At 38.7% G+C, this 22715-nt stretch overlaps 1 protein-coding gene across 4 annotated transcripts in view; it reads right to left on the minus strand.

Moving 5' to 3' along the window:
* The window catches only part of DOK6 (docking protein 6), a 214043-nt gene that overhangs the window by 36497 nt on the left and 154831 nt on the right, over positions 1 to 22715 (minus strand). For 3 of the 4 annotated variants that reach the window (XM_035550561.2, XM_035550560.2, XM_050708955.1), the window contains one exon: positions 19826 to 20015. In XM_035550561.2, the coding sequence (XP_035406454.1) occupies positions 19826 to 20015 (190 nt within the window). Of the gene's footprint in view, positions 1 to 11370; positions 11790 to 19825; positions 20016 to 22715 lie in introns of those variants that run through there. The other variant, XM_035550562.2, reaches the window with a different exon arrangement.

Below are 22715 nucleotides of genomic sequence, written 5' to 3' on the forward strand. Positions count from 1 at the left end.
GGTAATTAATAAATACGTATATGCAGAACAACCCACTCTGTGGAGATTTTTGACCCCACCCCCCCTTTTCCTTTCCTTTCCTTTCCTTTCCTTTCCTTTCCTTTCCTTTCCTTTCCCTTCCCTTTTTTCTTTCCTGTTTTTATTTTATTATTTTTTTTAACCTTATATATATCGTGCAAAAAGGAAATTGATCAAAAACAAAGGGAGGATAATAAAAGCAATCATGTTTTTAAATACACAAGACATTTGCATTTTTTTACAATTTAATAGAACAAAAATGAAAATGTTCCTGAAAAATTAGTTCTGTGAGTTTGTAAAGCTCAGATCTTGTTGATAATGGTGAAATACTATTTAACAGTGTCTTGGAAGATTATATGTCCTTAGCAGCTCTCAGAAAGATAAACCAAGAACTCTTATATCACTATTATCATTTTAGTGCAGAAGCAACAGTTATAGCTGGGTGTACTGCAAAGAGACAACTGAAAACAATGGTCTGAAAAAAATAAAGATGTTATGAAGATGACAAACAGCTAAATGTTTTTGATTAAGCGATTTCACTCAGCGTGGTTCAGCTATTATTCTTCATGTCACTTTTGAATGAAAGGGATATAGTCTCCAAGTCCTGGAACATGGGATCATATTCAAATACAGTTATTTGCTACAGGATGTTTGCCACCCTATTATTCTCTAGTGAAAGCAAGCACATCTCATAACAATATTACTCAGTTCCTCTCACTGTCTTAAGTAGAGAAACAGGTGAAGCGGCATTATCTACAGCAATAACACTGATTTTGCCAAATACATAATTGTTAGAGATAAAACTCAAATAAGATCACTACTGTTTAAAACAAAAGCATACAGGAACCCTCTGGCAGTGCATCACTACTTGCTACAACAGAGGCTACAAAACTTAGCAGCTTAGGATCTTCATTTTCTTCTTTTACCCTTTAAAGCCCTAAAGGCACCGTTATGTTTGGGACTACTCCCAGTGAGGGTGTTGCTGGTGGAAATCCTCTTAGCTTAGACTTGCTAGTGTCCAAGTTATTTCTGAACACAATGAGGCACAACTCTGAACTTATTCAATCATCTCTCCAGAAACAGAGTTTTGTAAAGGAGGCATCTGCCAATTTACAGATGTTAGCAAAGTAGCAGCCAAGGAACTAATGCTAGTAGATAAAATTGTTTATTTCATTTTTGAGGAACTGGGGGTGCTCCAAAGCTATGATACTGGACACTGTTGCACATATGCCAACAATATTTGGAGTAATTGATCATGGTCAACCTAAAAGTTCAACCAAAAAGAAGTAATAAAAAAAAACACTTTGCATCTGCACTTACCAATAATATGATATAAAATATTAAATGTAGGACCATGTTCAAAATGATCTATAGGAAAATTTTTCCTATAATGCCTCTACATATTAAATGCTACTGGAAACACTTTGTACCTAACGTGATGCAGTCAGATATTGCGTTTATGTTGTTACTTGACTTTTTATGTTGACAGAAGCAGAGGACACAGGTATTTCCCGAAGTTTGATAAAAGTATAAGTATATACTCCTTTAAGGAGACCAGGGAAAATTTCTGGAGGGTTGAACAGTAATGAACTAATAAAGTTAATGGTTTTAGTGTTTGAGTAAATATTAAGACACTAGAAGTAAAAAATATTAATGAGCTAATATAAAGCCAGGTTCAGTACCATAGAACATGTGAAGAAAAGCAAATTATAGTTAATTATGATATATATTCAAAACATCAGCTTTTCTAGGTTATGGAAAATAAAGCTGTATTCTCCCATATCAAAAGTGGGACACACAAAGTGCAAAGGAGTAATGAAAGGAGAACACAGCACTCTATGCTGTTTGCTTTGTGAGTTTTCATTACTTCAAAAATAAGACGTTTCAAGTGTTTTTTTTTTTTTTTTTTTCCTTCCCTCTTTTAAGTGCACCATCGTTAATGGGTTTGGCCACTTTAAAGCATTTGTGGTCAGCCACTCTGAAACTTTCCCTACACTATGTTTTCATTGTGATGGGGATACATCTGTGATTGTGGGGAAACACTGTTGTTTTCTTTAAATGTCACTCTCTGTCTGCAAAGCATGAGAGCTACTGCTTTGACTACTTTGATGAAAAAGGAATTTTCAGAAAGACATATGCAAATATTATGGGCACACAGGGTTGTCCAGAGACACTCACCATGCTATGTACGTACACTAATGAGTAATTAACATATGCTAATGATATCCAAGGACTCACCAACACTAATCACAAAACTGACAGGTTGTCAGCTGTTGTTTGGGAGCAGCCTGCCACAGCAGCAATTCATGGGACAGAAAAAACACTGGGGATGAGACAGGATGGGGATTTGCTAAAAAAAAAAAAAAAAAAAAAAAAAAAAAGTTGATTTCTCAGGTGCTTACAGTAAGAAAAGAAGACCTTAGCTAAGACCACATTCCTGGTCTTAACTTTAGCTAAACGTGCATACAGGTACAAGCAGTCAAGTAAGTCCTTTGGTGGTAAACTGTATGTGCAATAATAATATAATATAAAAAATAATTATATGAAAGGCATGGCCCCCACCACAAATATAAAACATTAATTTAACTTCCACCATTTTTTTACTTGTGGTATGTAGAGAGGAAACATGACTTTCCTCCCACTTTCTTTAACTTTTCCTCTTTTACCTAGGCCAAGCAGAATTGAAACAGACATTTTTTCCCTTCTTCTCTCAATTGATAACAACAGCAATTCTATTATGGATCAAACAAATCGCACTGCATTTGCCCGGCATCTCTGACTCCAACTTTGACTGTGTATATGATATCTTTCTGTTGGTGCTTCCAGCAAGGGGAAAAATCTCTGCAAGAATTTCTCGTTAGCTTGATTGTTAAAATAAGCAATAGTTTGTGTTCAGATAAGTAGCAACTTGGTAAGTACTTGAGAACCCTTAAAACATTTCTGTAAAATTTTGTTATGTAAAAGTAGACAGTCTTTTCAATTACAGGAGTAAGCATGTAGGAAAAGGTACTAGTATTTACTTCACACAAAAGGAGCGTAAAAACAAAGAGATTAAAAAATGAGTGGCAGGTGGCCTGCAAAAGAAAATCAACACAAGGAAACATGGACCAAAATGATGCAGAAAAATGAGAGGAAAAGCATATAAAAGGATGAAAAATAACTGCAAATCAGTAGTTGCCATTTATAATTCCATAGTTAGACTGGCTCGCCACATATTTTCCAAGCAGTATCATATTTCTAAAACTTTGCTGGGTGGCATGGCTATCCATTTTCTGATGTTTTGATAAATGCTTATTTCTAACCCTGATTAATAGCAATCAATTACACTGATTAGGTTCTCTTAGTTGAATATCTACTATGAGTCCTGTGTGAAACTACTTACACTGTACTAGAGAAAGAAATGCTTTGGGTTAGTTTTAGTGAGGATTTTGCTTAAAACAAAAGAGTGTAAGAATGGCAAGTATTGGTGATTCTGTGTATGTGCCACCGTCTATTCTTTGCAAATATTCCCTCAGTCCAGTTTCTTGCATGGCACGAAATGCTACTAATTGACAAGAAATGCTCCTTGACAAGTCCACCAGCAGAGAGGAAACACACAGACTTCAAAACAAATATGGGAGAGTAGAATCTAAAAGCATGAAATCCATTTTTTTTTAATGCATAAGCTTTTCAAATCTATTTTCTTTAATTCATAAGCTTTTCAAGCACAGAGTGCCTGCTCTCTTCCCATTGAATCTGGGGCATTGTTAGAAAGCAAAATGAAAAAAAGCAATCTACCTTTGCTGTGAAAAACAAATAAACCAACAAAAATAACAACAACAAAACAACAACAACAAAAACACTAACAACCTGGCCACTTGCCGAGGCGATCGGCTCCGGGGCAGACGCGTTCTGCAGCGGAGCGGGGGATCGGGACAGGCAGGGCTTTTTTTCCGACATCGAGGCCACTTGAGGGAGCCGCCAGGACCCGGCAGCCCTCGTGAGGGAGGCTGACGAGGCGTAGGCGAAGCCAGCAGCGCCCCTTCCCCGGCCGTTCAAAAGCAGCCTCTAGGGAGCGCGGCGACCAGGGCTGGCAAACAGGGCGTGGCACGGCAGTTTGCGCGGCAGTTCGAGCAGGGAGCGTCCCTCGCCGGTCTTTTGCAGCGGTCTTTCCCTTCGGTACCTGTAACCTGCCTGCGAGGAACCTGGTCATGTTATCAACCAGGCAGAAAACCATGGCCTCCGCATCTCTTGCGGCCTCTCCAGCCGCTGTAACCGATGTGGCTACTCAGACGGAGGGCTCGGGGAAACACACAGCCGTCCAGGTCTTGGGCTGCAGGGTGTGCCCGAGTCTTCTGTCGGCATCCAACAGCAGCGGCGAGGGGTATGCCTGTGGCAGGTGTGCCCAGGTTGAAGAGCTGCTCAGCCAGGTAGTGGAGCTTCGGGAGGAGGTGAGCAGGCTCAGAAGCATCAGGGAGTGAGAGATGGAAATTGACTGGTGGAGGTGTACTCTGCCCTCTCTGAGACAGACTCACGAGCCTGCCATAGCACAAATGTCTCGTGCTACGCGGAAGACAAAAGTTCCCTCATCCCGCCAGGCAGCAGGAGGGGACCTAAGCCAAGGGGGGGAATGGAGGCAGGTTCCTGTTCGGGGGGGGTAGGCGAGCCCTGTCCCTGCCCACCTCACCTTCCCATCTACCCTTATATAACAGGTACAAAGCTCTAGAACATGACAACCAGAACAACGAAGCAGGCGAAAGCCCGTCCCAGTTGGTGAGGATGCCTAAGGCAAGGTCCCCTACCCCCCACGTTGCTACATCAGCTCTCAAAAAAGAAACAAGGGTTATTGTCATGGAGGACTCCCTTTTGAAAGGGACAGAGGGCCCAATATGCCGACCAGACCCAACCCACAGGGAAGTCTGTTGCCTCCCTGGGGCTCGGGTGAGAGACCTCGCTAGGAAAGTCAAGCGCCTGGTATGGCCCACTGACTACTACCCGCTACTGGTCTTTCAGGCTGGTAATGACGAGGTAGCAACGAGAAGTCCGAGAGTGATCAAAAGGGACTTTAGGGCTTTGGGGCGACTACTTAAAGGATCAGGGGCACAGGTTGTGTTTGCCTCTGTCCTTCCGATAGGAGGGATCGAAGCTGACAAGCAGACTCGTCACATTAACACGTGGCTTCGGGACTGGTGCAACCAGCATAATTTTGGGTTTTTTGATCACGGGAAGGTCTACGCGACCCCGGGCCTGCTGGCACCAGATGGGATGTGCCTCTCTCAGAGAGGGGTGAGGATTTTTGCTCAGGAGTTGGCTGGGCTGATAGATAGGGCTTTAAACTAGAGTCGAAGGGGGAAGGGGATAGAACCAGGCACGCCAGTGATGAGCTAAGGGATGGTGTGCTAGAATCAGAGGGACTGTGTCCTAGTGAGGCCCTTCGGTCAGATACACAAGGTGCTGCATGTAGGGAGGCGCATTTGAAGTGCTTCTACACAAACGCACGCAGTATGAGGAATAAAATGGATGAGCTGGAAGTCTTGGCCCAGTCCCACAACTATGACATCATCGGCATAAGCAAAACCTGGTGGGATGAGTCCTGTGGCTGGTGTTTTGCAATAGATGGTTACAGGCTCTTCAGGAGGGACAGGCAGGGTAGGTAAGGTGGCGGGGTGGCAATGTATGTGAAGCATGGGATGGACTGTGTGGAACTTCAAGTCGGCGATGGCAAAGTTGAAAGCCTCTGGGTAAGGACTAAGGGACGAACAAATAAAGGGGATGTCGTTGTGGGAGTCTATTACAGACCACCTGGCCAGGACGACAACGCTGATGAATTATTCTTTGCAGAACTAAGAGATGCCTTGAGATCGACTCCCCTCGTCCTAATGGGGGATTTCAACTTGCCAGATGTCAACTGGGATCACCACATGGCTGACGCGAGCAAGTCCAGGAGGTTCATAAAGCACCTAGATGATAATTTCTTGGTGCAGGTGCTAAGTGAGCCAACTAGGAAAGGCGCCCTCCTAGATCTGTTGCTGGAGAACAGAGAGGGTCTTGTGGGAGATGTGGCAATTGGCGGCCGTCTCGGTCATAGTGACCATGAAGTGGTTGAGTTTAGAATTTATGGTGACAGAAGGAAAACTGTCACCAAAACTTCAGCCCTGGATGTGGGGAAAGCAGACTTCAGGCTGTTCAGGGAATTAGTCAGCAAGGTCCCCTGTGAAACTACTTTTGAAGGCATTGGTGTCCATCAGTGCTGGTCCATCTTTAAGCACTGCCTCCTAAAAGCTCAAGATCAGGCTATTCCAAAATATCGGAAGTCAGGCAAGCGGGGCAGAAGTCTGGCCTGGCTGACCAGGGATCTTCTACGGGAGCTAAGGTGACAAAAGGAAGTGTACGGCTGCTGGAAGGAGGGTCAGGCGACGATGAAGGAATATAGGGATGCTGTTCGTGTTTGTAGGGAGAAAATTTGTGTGGCCAAAGCCCAACTAGAGTTGAAGGTGGCCATGTCTGTGGGAGACAATAAAAAAGGTTTTTTTAGATATGCAAATGGAAAAAGGAGAACCAAAGAAAACACAGGTCCGCTACTAGATGGGGAGGGTCTCCTCACAGACAACGACATAGGCAAAGCAGAGACGTTTAATGCCTTCTTCGCCTCTGTCTTCAACGCTGATGATGGGCTTCGGGACCCAGGGTACCCTGAGCTGGAGGACCATGACGGTGGGAATGACAAACTCCCAACCGACCCTGAACGTGTGCGGGATTTGCTGCTTCACCTGGATCCATACAAGTCCATGGGTCCGGATGGGATTCATCCCAGGGTGCTTAAAGAGCTGGCAGACGTCATCACGGGACCTCTCTCAACTATTTTTCAACGATCTTGGGAATCTGGTGAGGTCCCATTGGACTGGAAGCTGGCAAATGTGCCAATTTTCAAGAAGGGTAAGAAAGAAGACCCTAGCAATTACAGGCCTGTCAGTCTCACATCAGTGCCTGGCAAAATTATGGAGAGGATGATCCTTGAAGTTATTGAAGTGCACCTGGGGGACAATGCAGTCATTGGTCCCAGCCAACATGGGTTCATGAGGGGTAGGTCCTGCCTAACAAATTTGATTTCCTTTTATGATAAGATCACCCATCTAGTCGATCAAGGGAAACCAGCTGATGTGATTTTTTTGGACTTCAGCAAAGCTTTTGACACGGTTTCCCATAGGATCCTACTGGACAAAATGTCCAGCATACAGCTAAACAAAACCATCATATGATGGGTGAGCAATTGGCTGACGGGCAGGGCTCAAAGGGTTGTGGTAAATGGGGCCACATCTGGCTGGCGGATGGTCACTAGTGGGGTCCCTCAAGGCTCCATTTTAGGGCCAGTCCTCTTCAATGTTTTTATAAATGATTTGGATGTAGGACTAGAAGGTGTTCTGAGCAAATTTGCCGATGACACTAAACTTGGAGGAGTTGTGGACTCGGATGAGGGTGGAAAGGCCTTGCAGAGAGATCTGGACAGATTGGAGAGCTGGGCGATCACCAACCACATGAAGTTTAACAAAAGCAAGTGCCGGGTCCTGCACCTGGGATGGGGCAACCCTGGCTATACATACAGACTGGGTGATGAGACACTGGAGAGCAGCCCTGCAGAGAGGGATCTGGGGGTTGTGGTTGACAGCAAGTTGAATATGAGCCAGCAGTGTGCCCTGGAAGCCAGGAGGGCCAACTGTATCCTGGGGTGCATCAAGCATGGCATTGCTAGTTGGTCGAGGGAAGTGATTGTCCCGCTCTGCTGTGCGCTGGTGCGGCCTCACCTCGAGTACTGTGTGCAGTTCTGGGCACCACAGTACAAAAAGGACATTAAACTGGGACCTCATCGCAGTCTACAACTTCCTTGCGAGAGGGAGTGGAGAGGCAGATGACCTATTCTCTGTTATCACCAGTGACAGGACCTGCGGGAACGGTGTGAAGCTGAGGCAGGGGAAGTTTAGGCTGGACATCAGGAAGAGGTTCTTCACCGAGAGGGTGGTCGTACACTGGAACAGGCTCCTCAGTGAAGCAGTCACTGCACCAAGCCTGTCTGAATTTAAGAAGAGATTGGACTGTGCACTTAGTCACATGGTCTAAACTTTTGGGCAGACCTGTGCGGTGCCAGGAGTTGGACTTGATGATCCTTATGGGTCCCTTCCAACTCGGGATATTCTATGATTCTATGATTCTATAAGCTACTTTTAAACTGGAGCTTACTCATCTGGTTCAATGTTTCATAATTTAAGCTCCCACTGTCCTGCACTGCTTTAGTAATATTTTTATAAGAAATTTATAACAGACGTGGAACTGCCCTGAACACTGGACTGTATCAAGCCCTTCTGTCCATGATTTTGTATGCCAGGTTTAAAAAAATAAAAAAATCCATTAACTATAGACCTACTGGTTTCATTAAACATTTATATATAGCTATCCAAAAAGCAAACACTATAGGTGGCAGAATACAAAAGACACAATTCCATTATGTGCAAAATCATACATAATGGATACTTCTTATGCAGTGAAAGATGACCACACCTTCCCTAGACACTTACACATCATAGCTTGGGCATGTTTGTGGCTATTTCGTGTATGCCATTAAAACCATTTTGAGTATACCTGACAAAAGTCTTTTGAAGTATTTTCCTATTTTCTCACTCTGGAACATTCATATTATAGGTACCCTTCATATCACAGACAGAATATTAGTCTCAAGACAAATGCTAATATACATGTCTATTTCTGTGTATTACTATTTCTGCTCTAATTTCTCTGATGGTCCTTTTTACCAGCTTTTTGACACTACTTCCATGTGCACTGAACACTTTTTTCTTGGCTGCCCTCCATTTCATCTGCACTTCTAAGGCTGAGAGCTAATCATGCTCATTTTTCTTTCTTTTTTTTTTCTTTTTTTGCCTTTTTTTTTTCCTCTCTGAGAAAGAAATTGGTCCAATGGGGCTTAAAGAAGCCTACCATAAAATGACAAAGTACCTGTGACATGAACTTGACAAAGTACCTGTGACATGAACTATTTGAGATGGTCAGTCTACCAATAACAAGCATCTATTCAACTAACATTTTCTTGCTACTTTGTGCTCAGATCTTCCACACTTTCTGACTAGATGTTATTCCCGAAATGCTAAATGTATTCCAAAAGTTGTTACAGTGCTTCTTTAAAAAAAATCAGGTACCTTGCTTTTACTCAGAAATCCCTTTCTTTTTCTGTCTTACCAGCCTATATATTTCATCACCACATTCCCGTCTCCTCCTCTGATTCCATGCACTTAGTCCCCTCACAAAACAGTTTTTCATCAATTTCTTTCATTTCTATTAGTCCCAGCAAGCTGGTCCACTTGACATCCATTGTATGTGCAAAACACCTTTAACACACTCATGGTATGATTGTCTCCAGACCACTATTGGTTTGGATCACTGCTGTCACTCTTTATTCTCTGGTGGCAGTGACAGTCCTCTTAGACAAGTAAGGCACCAGAAATATATATATCATCCAATCAGTTTTCACTAAAAAAGATAAGGCACCCTCAATCATCATCTGAAAGAACTTCAGGGTTTTCCCCTGCGTCATCATCTAAACTGTCCTTCAATACCGTCACTAACGGTAAGTGGTACTTATCAGAGGGTTTCAATTTTGTTTGTTTCTTTTTATATACTGCATACAAATAAATGCAGTTTTGCACTTTTATTTACTTAATGCCAACTTTTATGAATTTTCAGGCATGATAGCATGCAATTAAGGAAAATAAAGCCTCTTCTGTCATTTATCCCAAGATGCTGTTTTCAAAAAGTGTATCAAAGATCATTTAAAATATCATTTTAAAGGAGGGATATTTTCCAAGTTGGAAAGAAATTAATATATCATAGAATCATAGAGTAGCTTGGGTTGGAGATCATCTAGTTCCAACTCCCCTGTCATGGGCGGTGATGCTATTCACTAGACCAGGTTGCCCAGGGCCTTGTCCAGCTGGGTCTTGAACACCTCCAGGGATGGGGCATCCACAACTTCTCTTGGCAACCTGTTCCAGTGCCTCACCACCCACTGAGTGAAGAATTTCCTCCTAACATCTAATCCAAATCTCCCTTATTTTAGTTTAAAACCATTCTCCCTTGTCATATCATTATCTGACCGAGCAAAAAGTCTCTCCATCTTTTTATAAGTCCCCTTTAAGTACTGAAAGTCCACAATGAGGTCTTCCCCTAGCCTTCTTCAGGCTGAACATCCCCAGCTCTCTCAGCCTTTCTTCATAGGAGAGGTGCTCCACCCCTTGATCATCCTCTGGACCTGTTCTAACAGCTCCACATCCTTCCTGTGCTGGGGAATGTGCAGACCTGAATGGAGAACTTCAAGTGGGACCTCACAAAGGCAGAGTAGAGGGGGAGAATCACATCCCTGGCCTCCGTTGTTGCAGCCCAGGATGCAGTTGGCCTTCTGGGCTGCAAGCACACACTGCTGGCTCATGTTAGGCTTTTTGTCCACCAGAACCCCCAAGTCCTTCTCTGCAGGGCTGCTGTCAATGAGCTCTTTACCAGGTCTATCCTCATGTCTGGGATTTCCCCGACCCAGATGCAGCATCCTGCACTTGGACTTGTTGAATCTCACTAGGTTCACATACTCCCACTTCTCAAGCTTGTCCAAGTATACATTTGTCTATATCTGTCTTTAAAATGTGAAAATCTGCTTTGTTGCACCGGTTCAAACAAGTCATGCAAGTGCAATGTTATATTTGACTTTTTGGCCACCGACGGGATAATCAACTAGATGAAGCATCTTGGTGAGTTATAGCACTGTACTGAGTTTTCTTCCAAAAAGTCAGAAAGATCAAATGATGTCTGGAACTGCTGAGACTGAAGGATTCCATTAGACTGCCTTTCCCTCCCCTCTTTCTAATAAGATGGAAGCTTTTTAGAAAATATGTGACAAGTGACTACTTACAGCTGAAATAAATCACACACCATCACACTATTACTCAGAGTACAGAATTATTAATAGTGCAATAATAGCAATAACTTACTGTGATAGTGAAGAAGTACTATTAGGAGGGACACAGTAGCTAATAGCATTTCCTCTAACAGGGGCTAAGGGACAAACCTTCCTTCAGTACCTTATAAATAAGCGGAAGATTAAAAGAGCCTGTGGGACCAGTCAAGCCCACCTCAAAAATAGCCTCACTTTCTAGAATGCTTCTGAGCAGGCACTGTGTATAAAGTGCTCTCCATCTCCCTTATGTGACAGTATTTTGAGAATTCTTTAGTTAATTTAAATTAGAATGAGAGAACATTTAGTTGCAGTAAAAGACTTGAGGAGGGCATGATAATGCTGGGAAAGCTGTGATATGGTTTTCAATTATTAGCATCTTTTTCTCCTTAGGATAATGCTTTGTGAAAACAGAAACTGAAATTTAGTGCATGGACATTTGTATTTCACCGGAGTATGCCATCACTATCTAAAAAATAAAAGGAATTACCCACAAACGTTCAATTTGATAGTTCTTCCAGGCCTGGCTATTTGTATGTATAGACATTTTGCTACTGTATTGTATTCCCTATACAATTGGGGATAATACATATTTTATATTATTTTATAAGTAAAATACATCTGTAAAATATTTTTTTCATGTATTTGTATTTGTAGCAAATAGCCACAAAACAGCTTGGATATCATTAAGAGTGCAGGTGTTGAGAAGTGATGAGAAATCTGTATCAGTTTCTGAGCATGCTTTAAATGTTTTAACCAAAATATCCGAAGTGTTCTCTGGTTTCTACGAACATAAAATTAAAAAAAAAAAATCACAAAAAGCAAATGAAAGAAAATTCCTCATCAATTTACTTTTAATATTACTTTCTTGGTTTTCTATAGCTATAGCTTTTTACAGTGGAGAATATTTTGTTTTTCTAATTGATGGCATAACTAATGGAATTAATCATTTATTAATTAAATTAATGGAAGTGAAAAAAAACTAATTTAATAAAAAAAATAATTTCTTTAATGATTATTGTTTGATTCTTAAATGAAAATTGAAATAACTATAGCGGTAGAAAAAAAATAGTACCTTCCACAATCACACATATTCCAACACAGTCCTGGGTACACTGAGTTCACACATATAAGTATGTATCCAAAAGTATATAGGTAATATACTTGTGTATAAAGTTCTGTTAATAACAGCATTCAACTTAATAATGACAAGCAAGAATTCAATGCCTAATAAAAAGAACAACCATGGACATTCCTGCACTAGAGTTTCTGCTGTCACACAGTTGCTATATCCAGAACACAGAGGTACTTCTGGAACTGCTGTACTGTTCTGTCAATGCCCAAACCACTCAAATGACCTCTTTTTGAAGCAAAGAAATCAGTGGTTGCCCTCATTCTCCACAAGTGATATGTCTTAGTAAAGTTAAATAAAAAGATGCCAATAGGCATTTTATCAGTGAACATATTATTTGCGATAACAATGAATTAACACTAGCTGAGAACAGGGAATCTGGCAGATATTAGGCAAACTCTCCAAGACCAGCCTGCTGACGTAAGCTTCTCAGCTTCTGAGTCATGGCTGGCAGTCATGCTCTATGAGACTTGATTCCAGAATAATCAAGTCCCAAGACTGAGGGAAAAATAAAACTTCCATTGCAAATTTTCATGTGTGACACACAAGAAACAACTGTTGAAACATTCCAATGACCTTTAGAATAAACCTATATGCCAGCTGAGGCCTAGGAAACACAGTTCCTGACAACAAATGAAGCTTACAAATGTTTAAAAACACGCCCCTCAATGCTTCTGCAGTGCTCTGTGTGTGTATGTGCAAGTATGCCTTTGCAAAGGTTCCTACATATTCATGAACAATGCTCTTTGTTGTGCAAATTCCACCCTTTGCATTTTGATTACTTCCTTCTACATTTGTGCAGTACACAGTACATAGAGGATATTGCAAACCTCCTCAGTTGATAGTACTACACTCATAAGCTTTGGAGAAAAGGAGGATTTACTTGTGTTTAGCATTCTTGCTGTCTAGATAGTCTCTGTTGAAAGTGTTGCCTTCTGGATTTCCCTGTGTAAAGTATTTAACACTCTCCTACTGTCTGTATAGGTAATTAGCTGCCTAGTTTCAGCATTTTTAATCAGCTCATGAAAATTGGCTTGGTGGGGGTTGCAACAGTGTTTAAGAGCTAAAATAGAAACCCTATCTCTTAATGTAAATGTTATATATATAAAAATGAGCACCATTATGAAATTTATTAGCATTTTGTATACATGAGTACCTGAGCTGTGCTGTTGATTTATTTATTTTTTAAATGGGTGAAACAGCATTGTTATAGCTTTACATTTCAAATCTGAGATGTTTCAGTTGTCCTGTATTTTGAGGTAGAAGATTAAAGGTTAATACAACTCCTTCAGAGTAAAGGACCATGTGCTGGGGCATCTACAGTTATTCAGAATTGCTATATGAGATTAATTTTTGCCCACTATGGAGTTCAACAGTTAAAATGTGTAGTAGTAATAATAATTGAGTCCTAATATGATTACAAATGTATGAATTATTTTGTCTGTTTCTTCTCCACTCACACATTACATAGCAATAACCTCATTAGTCATATTCAGCATCAGGAATATTAATGCAAAAATGGATGCTTGCAGCAGAGCAACATGTGTGAAAAAGGGACAGCTGGAAAATGGTAAGTAAATACCAACTCTTCTGGGCTTATGTGTGGATGTAAAGCCATCAGAAAGCAAAATGGTGGGTAATCTCAAAATATTTTAAAACAAAACCTATTTTGATTATGCCATAAAAGCATGTTAGAAGGCAGAAATCAAATTGTGCACTTCAATTGGAAGGCATAGCTCCTGTTATCTCAGGATCATCAAAAGGAATATAACATGCTGTCCGCTAATATACTAGGCTAACCCAATACCATTAGTGATTTCATTAATAACTTTGTAACATTTAGATCATGCCAAAGATACTGGATCAGCTGAAGAGAAAAATTCATGCTGGGCCCTCTGGTTGGAAAATATACAAATAGGAGCCACTTCTATAAATACCACAGAAATTATGAGGTTTGTTTTGAGCTACACATTTTTTGTGTTCGTTAGACAAACTTCAGGTGACCTTTTCTAACTACATATTTTTCACTCAGTGCAAATTTGTAAAGAATTTTACCACTTAGACAATACGGAATTAACGAATTAGTGATGTTTTCACTCCTACTGATTTAGCATTTATAAATTTGTTCATTACTGTGCTACAAAACTTCAGCTGTGGACTTTGCTGCCCTGTCCTAGGAGTCAGTGACTTTTCAATCTATTTGCAATAAAATTACATCTTAATAAAAATACTTTTATTCTTTGAATAGATTGTCTTTCTTAGATGTCATTGTTTTTCTCATCAACAATAGAGCTTTTACAGTAAAGTGGAATGTCACAAGCATTCTTCGTCAATTGGAGAAAGTTTTGTAGTTGTGTGTATACATATCATGGCTGAATTTTTAAGACAGGGACTAAAGGAAAGCAGAACACTTTAGAACACACAGTAGAAATGTAGCATAAAGAAGCTAGCATATAATCCTTTCTGTCTGCCATAGTTGGTTATGTTGCGGAGAATTTTATTTGTATGTGAGTTTTGGTGGACCACACTCTGTCTTACCAACACAAAAGCAGTCTGAGCCTTGGCAGAGAGAAAATGCAATGAGCACTTTATAAATCACTTACAACAAGCTGTATTATTATTATTATTATTAATTAATTATTCCAGTAAAAGAGCTCTAGATTAGGTGCCATGATCAAAAACAGAGTAAGAGTCATGTAGATGAATTGAACACACAACTCCTTTTTAAGTGGGATTTAAGTAAATTAGATGACTAACACAGAAATTATTCCAGGTCAGAAACTGGGCAGAAGGAAATTGAGAGTTGGAATGAAGTTGGAATGGAAAAAAAAGTAGTAATGGAACTACAATTACAACATATTAGAGTGTAACCTTGGCACTACTGAATGCCAGGAACTAATTAAATATTTTCAGTGGTGAAAATGTCACATCTTAAAACTAGAGCTATGTGATTACTGAAAGAAGAAGGGAAGGATACAGACAAGAGATTCTTGTTTTGTTTGTTTGTCTTGTCTTTTTTTGTTTGTAGTTATATTCAGATTTTAGCAATACATGCCACTTGGGGTAAGAATACAAGAAAGAAGGAAGAGGCAGTGAGAAAAAACAGATAAAACAAACCCACATAAAATTCATATTATGGCTTTTTAAAAATATTAAAAAGGTGTCACAGAAAAACAAACAAGCAAACAAAAGAACCTAACAGTATACTGTAGCGGATACTGAGAGCTTTGAGTGAGTGTTTATGTGAAATTATAAGTCTATTTACTGCAGCTCCGTGTGAATGCTCATATGGCTTATAAACCCTTAGAACTTACAAATTCCATGATATTCTGAACCTATGATAAGCTTATCGCGTGATTTAGACAATCCACCAGCAATCAGGAGTTAAATGCTTTTCTTCAGGAAGGTGTAGACGTGAGCTGCTACATACGCCAGCATGTGAAGTCCCAGAACAACTGTCTCATAAGGCACATACCTAAGGGACCTCTCCTCACATAAGGGAAGAAAAAGAGGATGTTTCCCAAAACTTAAGGGTTAATCGACTAATATTTTTCACATTCGCACAATCACCACAGAAAACTGACAGACAAATGAAAAATATCAGTCAGATGTAGTGCCTGAAGCAAATATCGAACTTTCTGCTTCAGATAACCCTAGCATCTGTGTATGAGAAATGAGTATGCACTGAGAAAATGAGTATGTCAGTTGTGGGTCACATACATAGAAAACAAAATCTGAGAAAGTCTCATGTAACCACTCTGCCATGCTTGAGCTTAATATTTTTTTAACCAAACAAATAGACTCCAGATCTTTGAAGTGTCATGTGTCATGGAATATCACATTTCATTATTTTTTTTTCTCATGAAGAGAAAAACACAATCAAAGAAAAATAAATAAGCAAAAGTTTAGTGTGATTTAATGCCACAGTATTCACACTATGTTCTTCAAATGCAGAGCATGAATAAATTTGGAAATATTGAAATCATTTAAATTTCTACATCTTGTCTATGAAATAGAAGAAAGTATATTTCAGAAAAAGGAGGGTGTCATGGATTCGTGGCTACTTTTATTCTTCTCAAAACTCCAGGAGCATATTTACCTCTCTGCTCAGCTGGAGGCATTTCACAACATATTCCCTTATTGCAACTTCTCACTGTACTTAACTTGACTTCAGCTTGACTGTTTTTTTGTTTGTTTGTTTGTTTTTGTTTTCAGATATCTCAGATATTAACAGACTTGACTATACAGTTTCCATAGACAGAAAATATTGTTCAATGTCCATGGAAGAATTGCAGCAAAGTGAAAAAAAAAAAAAGAACACTTCAAAAACAATGAAACGTCCATATATGTTTACTTTACACAGTGCCCTACCCCAAGATATGAGAAAAAATTATCAATTCTTAGGAGTCTCCTCTTACGCTCCTACAAAAAGTGCCTCAGCCAGCTTGTTTTGCCAAAAGGAAAGCTTGGATAACTGTCTTCTGTAGTTCCCATACAGTAAATTTTAAACATTGTTTATGGCCTTTAGAATGTTTGGTTTGCATCAGAAAAATGAATCCTGAAACTCTGGCACTGAAAATAGTGTCTTCACATCTAATGTGGACCTTGAGATAATTTATCTGTACCTATTTTACTGCTTTTCTGGCATGTTTCTTAGATTGCATAAAATTAATTATTCCAAAGCATATCTACAGTATCTTCATCTAGACAGTTGAGTAGGCATTTCCATAAGGAACTTGTTTGCCATTTCAGGGTCAGTCAAGGATTAACACCCATGTGAAGCGGCAATTCCATAAATTCCAAGAGAAACTTGCACAGATTAACTGCATTCTTAGGCACAGTGTCTCCAACATACCCAATAACCAAAATAATGACAATGATTTATCTGAACACTTTACCTGTGTACATACCTTAAGGAAAATTGTTGATAATTCAACAATAAAACCAGTCAAGCCAATCTGAAGCTTGTTAGGTGGAAAGCCTGGCTCTTGGAAAAAGTAAATGCTAGGTCCTTTGGGGCTCTGAATTACTGAATTCCCATTCACTATATCAGATGTACAGCATTAATCAGTACAAAGCCATTGTAGTGCCCAACAGAGATGTGAATTACTGTTTTTTGATCAATAGATTAATTGAGTGGGATTGCCCTTAATAAGATACTTTAAATAATGAGAATCTCACCATTCTGCATCAAACTAAGCCACACAAAATTGTTCTTCCCCCACTTTTTAGCAGAACTTGAATATCGAAGAATGCAAATGACTAAATCAGTTTGCAAGAAATATTTACTTTCACTAATCTGCTACATAATGAAAAATAAGGATACGTCTAACTTCCTAGCTAGTACAAAGATACATATTCAGAAACTCCAATTCAGTCAAAAACACAACAGAAAAAAAATCTGTGTTCATTCCACCCATGATTTAGACATACTCTCAATTGTGTACTTATTAGATTTCATTAGATAAATGAATACTTTAGCTTTATATATCTGAATACATATTCCTTTTAAATGCAAGGCAATATGTTTATTAAAGATAAATTTAATTGTCTGAAAGTTTAATTCTGATCCACTTGTTTGTTATAGTACTTTGTTGTGAATATGTCCATTTATTTTAATGCGAGGGATATTTTTTTGTGTGTGTGTGTGAAAGTAATACCAAAATTGAGGTTGGATAATAAATAAATATATATGAAAATGAGCTCTCAATGTTCATGCAAATTGAGCACATTCATATATACTTTAACATAACTGCTAAAGCTCAGTAAAAAATAAGAACCTATTTCAAAATATTTCCTTTAAAGAAATTGCCTCTATTTAATATTTAAGCCTTGGGGAAATATTAAAGCAAAAACACTTTTACTGTGTAACATTCTCATAAACCATGGATGAGCGCTTTGCTTCTGATAAGACAGCATGCATCAGGAATTTACTGTATTAAGATACTAGGAGATCAAGGGACAATGATAAATTAGTGTCTCAGGAAGATAAGAAAGAAGATGCTGATTTAAAAAATAAAAACCCAAGCAAATCAACAGCAGATTGTAAAATGAGCATTAGAGTTGCCCTTTATAGTCTTCAGATGTTATTGAAGATACTGTTTTTTTCTCTAGTCCTATTTTTTACCTCTATATTTTTCTGCCAATCAAAATCTAGTCCTTACACAATTCCAAATCAGACAGATAAATCATTCCCAAGCAAGTAAAAGGGACGAATCAGATCAAAGTCAATAAAACATGACAGATAAAGGCAGAGCTAGCTCATACTAATAAAACACAGGAAAACAATCCACTTTCATCAGGTTGCATGGCCTGTGGATGTAGAGGATGATATTTAGATATTAGTATGAAATTAAAATATTGTGGGAGGCTTGAAAAAACAGAGATAAAACTCATTTTTCTTGAATAAATACAGTCACTATATACAGTCTGTTAGTACTGATGTGCAATAGATAGAAATAGACCAGTGCAGAAGGCAACCATCCTGAAAAAGTTAGAATTTCAGGATGGTATAGAATGAAATTTTTCATAATGAAAATACCGTAGAAGAAGCACACCCACATTTTGAACATTGTATTACAAATCAACTTCAAGTGATTAATTTGAATTAGTTTTAGCACTTTAATTTTGAGTTAATGACAATTCTCATTTCCAAAGAGAGTTTCCTTCAGAATCAATTAAGAGGAGACAGATAGATATACTAATCTGTATAAGGAAACAGTTCAATCATTATCTTTTTATGCAGAAATCACCCCATTCCCCCTTAATAGAACACATGCTTGAAAATACAAATTTAGTCAAAGAGTCAGATGAATGGGATATTCAGGAAGAATAAGATAAAGCTAAATCCTAGTTTCCTCTCCCCCCTCCCCCCTTCTTTTTCCCTTCTTCTCCAGAGTAAGATGGTACTGATTGGTAATTTCTGGTGCTGAGCAGGCACGCTCCTTTTAGTTTCCCATGAAGTAGTTTAAGGCCTGAGGGAAGGTATGATTTACCAAATGATTCTTACTAAAACTGTATACTTGCATGAACCCCACAGTTTAATCATTGAAATTAAACTGAAACATGGGTCAGCCATTGCTGATTTTTGGAAAAACATTATTAAATAGAAGAAAGAATTATGTCTTCATGGATATTTAAAACTGTTCTGAGAAAAGAAATGGCAATGAGGATTAAAACTGCAGGCAGAAAAATAGAGCTAGCCTTTTTATGGGCTCACAATGTTCTCTGTACTCCTGCTTGCAATTATATACCAGGGTGGCAATCAGTCATCAGATACACCCAAAAAAGTAATATCTACTGTGATGGAAGCTACTCCCCTGTACGATGAGCCTTTTCCATTTTCATTTCTTTTGCATCAACTGTTCTCAAATATATAGCACACTAGTGTAGAAGCATAGTGAGACCCATAAAACCTAAGAATGACAGTTCAATGGCAGTTAAATAAAAATCAGAGGAAGGGGAGGTGACAAACCATAAAGTTTAAGCTCATTTTAAATATGAGGTATATTAATGTTTATTTTGAACATTGGGCTGAATATATTGAAAAGTGATATTCAACAAATGGAAGTCTATGGAGAAGCCATGTATTCCATCTTTCTTACTTTACGATGAGAGGCTAATCTAACTTAGCAGAGTGCTTCCCAAAAATCGTTTACTTCTTGTTGCTGTTTCTCCTTAACTCTTACCTTCCAGACTCAAATGTGAACCATGTTGAGTCACGTCCATATCTCCTCAAAGAGCTCAGAGGCCACATGACCAGCTTGACCTTGGCATTGTGGATGTCCCAGAGATAGATGTTTTCATGTGTGATCTGCATTGTACATTCCCCATAGATATCTAAATTTGGTGTAGGCATAAGATATACATTGAATCGCTCTGGAAGACAAAAGCAGAATAAGACATAGACAGTTTAAGCAAGATTTAGCATTGAATATATATATATTTACAACAATAAAGTCTTTAGTTACCAAAGGTTCAGATATCAAGGCCAAATTTCTAGCCTGTGAACAGTGGTGGGGATTAACTGATGCCCAAGAAGTGTTGCCAATACTCCAAGAGGAGAATTTTCATTTCTTTTTCAGTATAAATAATGCAGCAGACTGAAAGATCTTTCACACATGATCTTCAGAGTACTTTTTAATATATGACCCCAGCAACTGAACTGAAATCTGCATCCTTACAGTAAGGTCTATGACTTTTTGCAAACCAAAATTTGCAATGGCTTGAACTCTGATAGAGATTCCTCTCTCAAAGAATAGAACTATAGGTATCTTGGCAAAACAGGTATATACAATCATTGCCCCTTAGAGCTGAATTTGCAAACCCAGGTTTACTTATTGAAGCCTGTTAATAATTACTCTTTTGCATTCAGTTTCTACTTATTTGCCAACTCAGTAAAATTCTGAACATTTTTAATAATCAGTTGATTTCTTGAAAAATCTCATTTAACACTACATAATATTATGGTCTCAACATCAACTGCTATCAGCTGCACTTCTACTTCATAGTGCTGTCATTGTAATACGAGTTCAAGAGCATTAACAATTTTCTGAAGTGCCTATATTGCGAGTGAATTAATAAGGAAAACAAAAACTAACTGAAAAGAAAAAATAAATAAATAAGCAAACCACAATAATAGTAAAAGGGTTTTAAAGTAAAATGTAATTTGTTTTGAAGAATAACTAATGTTAGTTCTACAAAGAAAGGAAAACAAAGTTCAGGTTGTACATTTGGAAGCGCTAGAGTATTTAATCTCTAAAGGCACTGAAACCTTAGGCTTTCCTTTCATTTTTGAAACAGGTTGGAAATGCAAAGTGTCAATACTGTTATATTGAAGGGTGTTGACAAAAAAAAGTAAGAAAAACTAGAAGCATGAACATGATGAATGCTCATTCTATGAACAGGACTAGAAAAATGTACTTTGAAGGGATGCCTGCTAGAAAAGTTTTCTCCTATTACTTAATAAATGAATGATAGTTTGGCATGGAATATTTTGAACACACTATTTGCACTGTATTTTCTCATAGTGTTCTTTTAAAAATTAGGAAGGAATTTAAAGTAATCAGAGGTAAAAAATGAGAGAAATAATCATAACAGTTAAAATGAGATGCAGCTTCCAGTTGTGTTTGATGGTCAATAACTCCAACATTATTACTCCATTTTAAGTTGTTTGTTACATGTACTTTTCTGACAAATCAGTGAAAATATTGCAAATAAGTGAGTTAATATAAAATATGCCAGAATTGTGAATGAGTGTGTGAGTGTCAATAAAGTAACAAAAGTTTGGCTGAAGAATTAATGGAACTGCTGGGTGAGCAGTAAGATTTGCTGTCCGGCATAGCTGTATGCAAACTTGTCATCCACAATGTTATTCTGTTTTAGTCAATATCATTTTGTCCCATTGATGACTCAGTTGATTCACTCTGTCTCATAGCCATTCAACCTCTTCTCCCAGGCTCCAGTTCTCATTAATCAAGCTAATGGTCTTATCCCTAAAACTTTTATTTTAGGACTAAGGTCCCAAGTGCAAAACTCCTGATGTTTTGTAAAAGTCTTCTGATATACAGCATAGATAGATTAGCACATGCTGTTGAAATTGCTGAAAAGAACTTCCCCTAACTCTCAGAGTTATGTGTTGGGCACAGGTCAAATCTAATGTCTACTGAAATAAACAGAAATCTCACACATGGAGGTACAGGCCAATGACTGCATCAGAAAAGGAATGGTGGAGAAGATAACATAATTTACAATGGAATTGTATATATTTGCCCTTTTTCAGTATTTAAATGCTGCTGTGATGAGTCATACAAAACTGCCTAGGAGCTATGCAGATGTGGTTTTATCATATACTGGACTCCAGTTTTACATTACCATGCTGTTGCTTCCTATTACTTACCTCCACTCTTTGAAAGAAAGATTCATCATATCAGCTGGTTCTCTAGGCCTCACCATTACACACAAGTCACACAGTGTGCGTGGGGGGTAATGGCACTACTATATGAGAGGTGAAATCCTTCCTTTAACTCTTCACTGACAGAGTACTTGGTCAGCAGAGAAAATTGAAAGGTGCAATTATTTTCCAAAGTAGACATTGAATTATTCTGTTGAAGACACAAGGCTATTTCAAGCTGTTTTAGAAGCCACCAGAACACTCTCAAAATGCTCAACTTCTCTGAAGCATTTGAGGACATTATTACATGAAGGATCTTGAGGACATACAGTATCTTTGAAAGGTCAAGAGACATTCGTTTTCTTTGTAGTGGAAGTTGGTGTCTAAGGTGAGGTGTCATGAATTAAAGAAATTCTGCCTGATGGAAGTGACCATGAGCTGCAGGGCAAAATGTAGGACTATTGTTACTTATTCAAATTGGCAAGAAAAGAAAGTGTACAAACGTGCTTTTGAAGCTAAAATTTACTAACACTTTAAAATAACAGGAAACTGAGGACATGAAAAAATGTGAATACTATTAAATGTTTTCAAGAATTAAAATGTAGGGTCTAATTTGTCCATTTGAACAAGTTTCTAGATAATGGTAATAAAATCATTCAGTTTTTAGAGGCAAGTTTTGCCCTTAA

This window comes from Cygnus atratus, chromosome 2, assembly GCF_013377495.2.
Source record: "Cygnus atratus isolate AKBS03 ecotype Queensland, Australia chromosome 2, CAtr_DNAZoo_HiC_assembly, whole genome shotgun sequence".
NCBI lineage: Eukaryota > Metazoa > Chordata > Aves > Anseriformes > Anatidae > Cygnus > Cygnus atratus.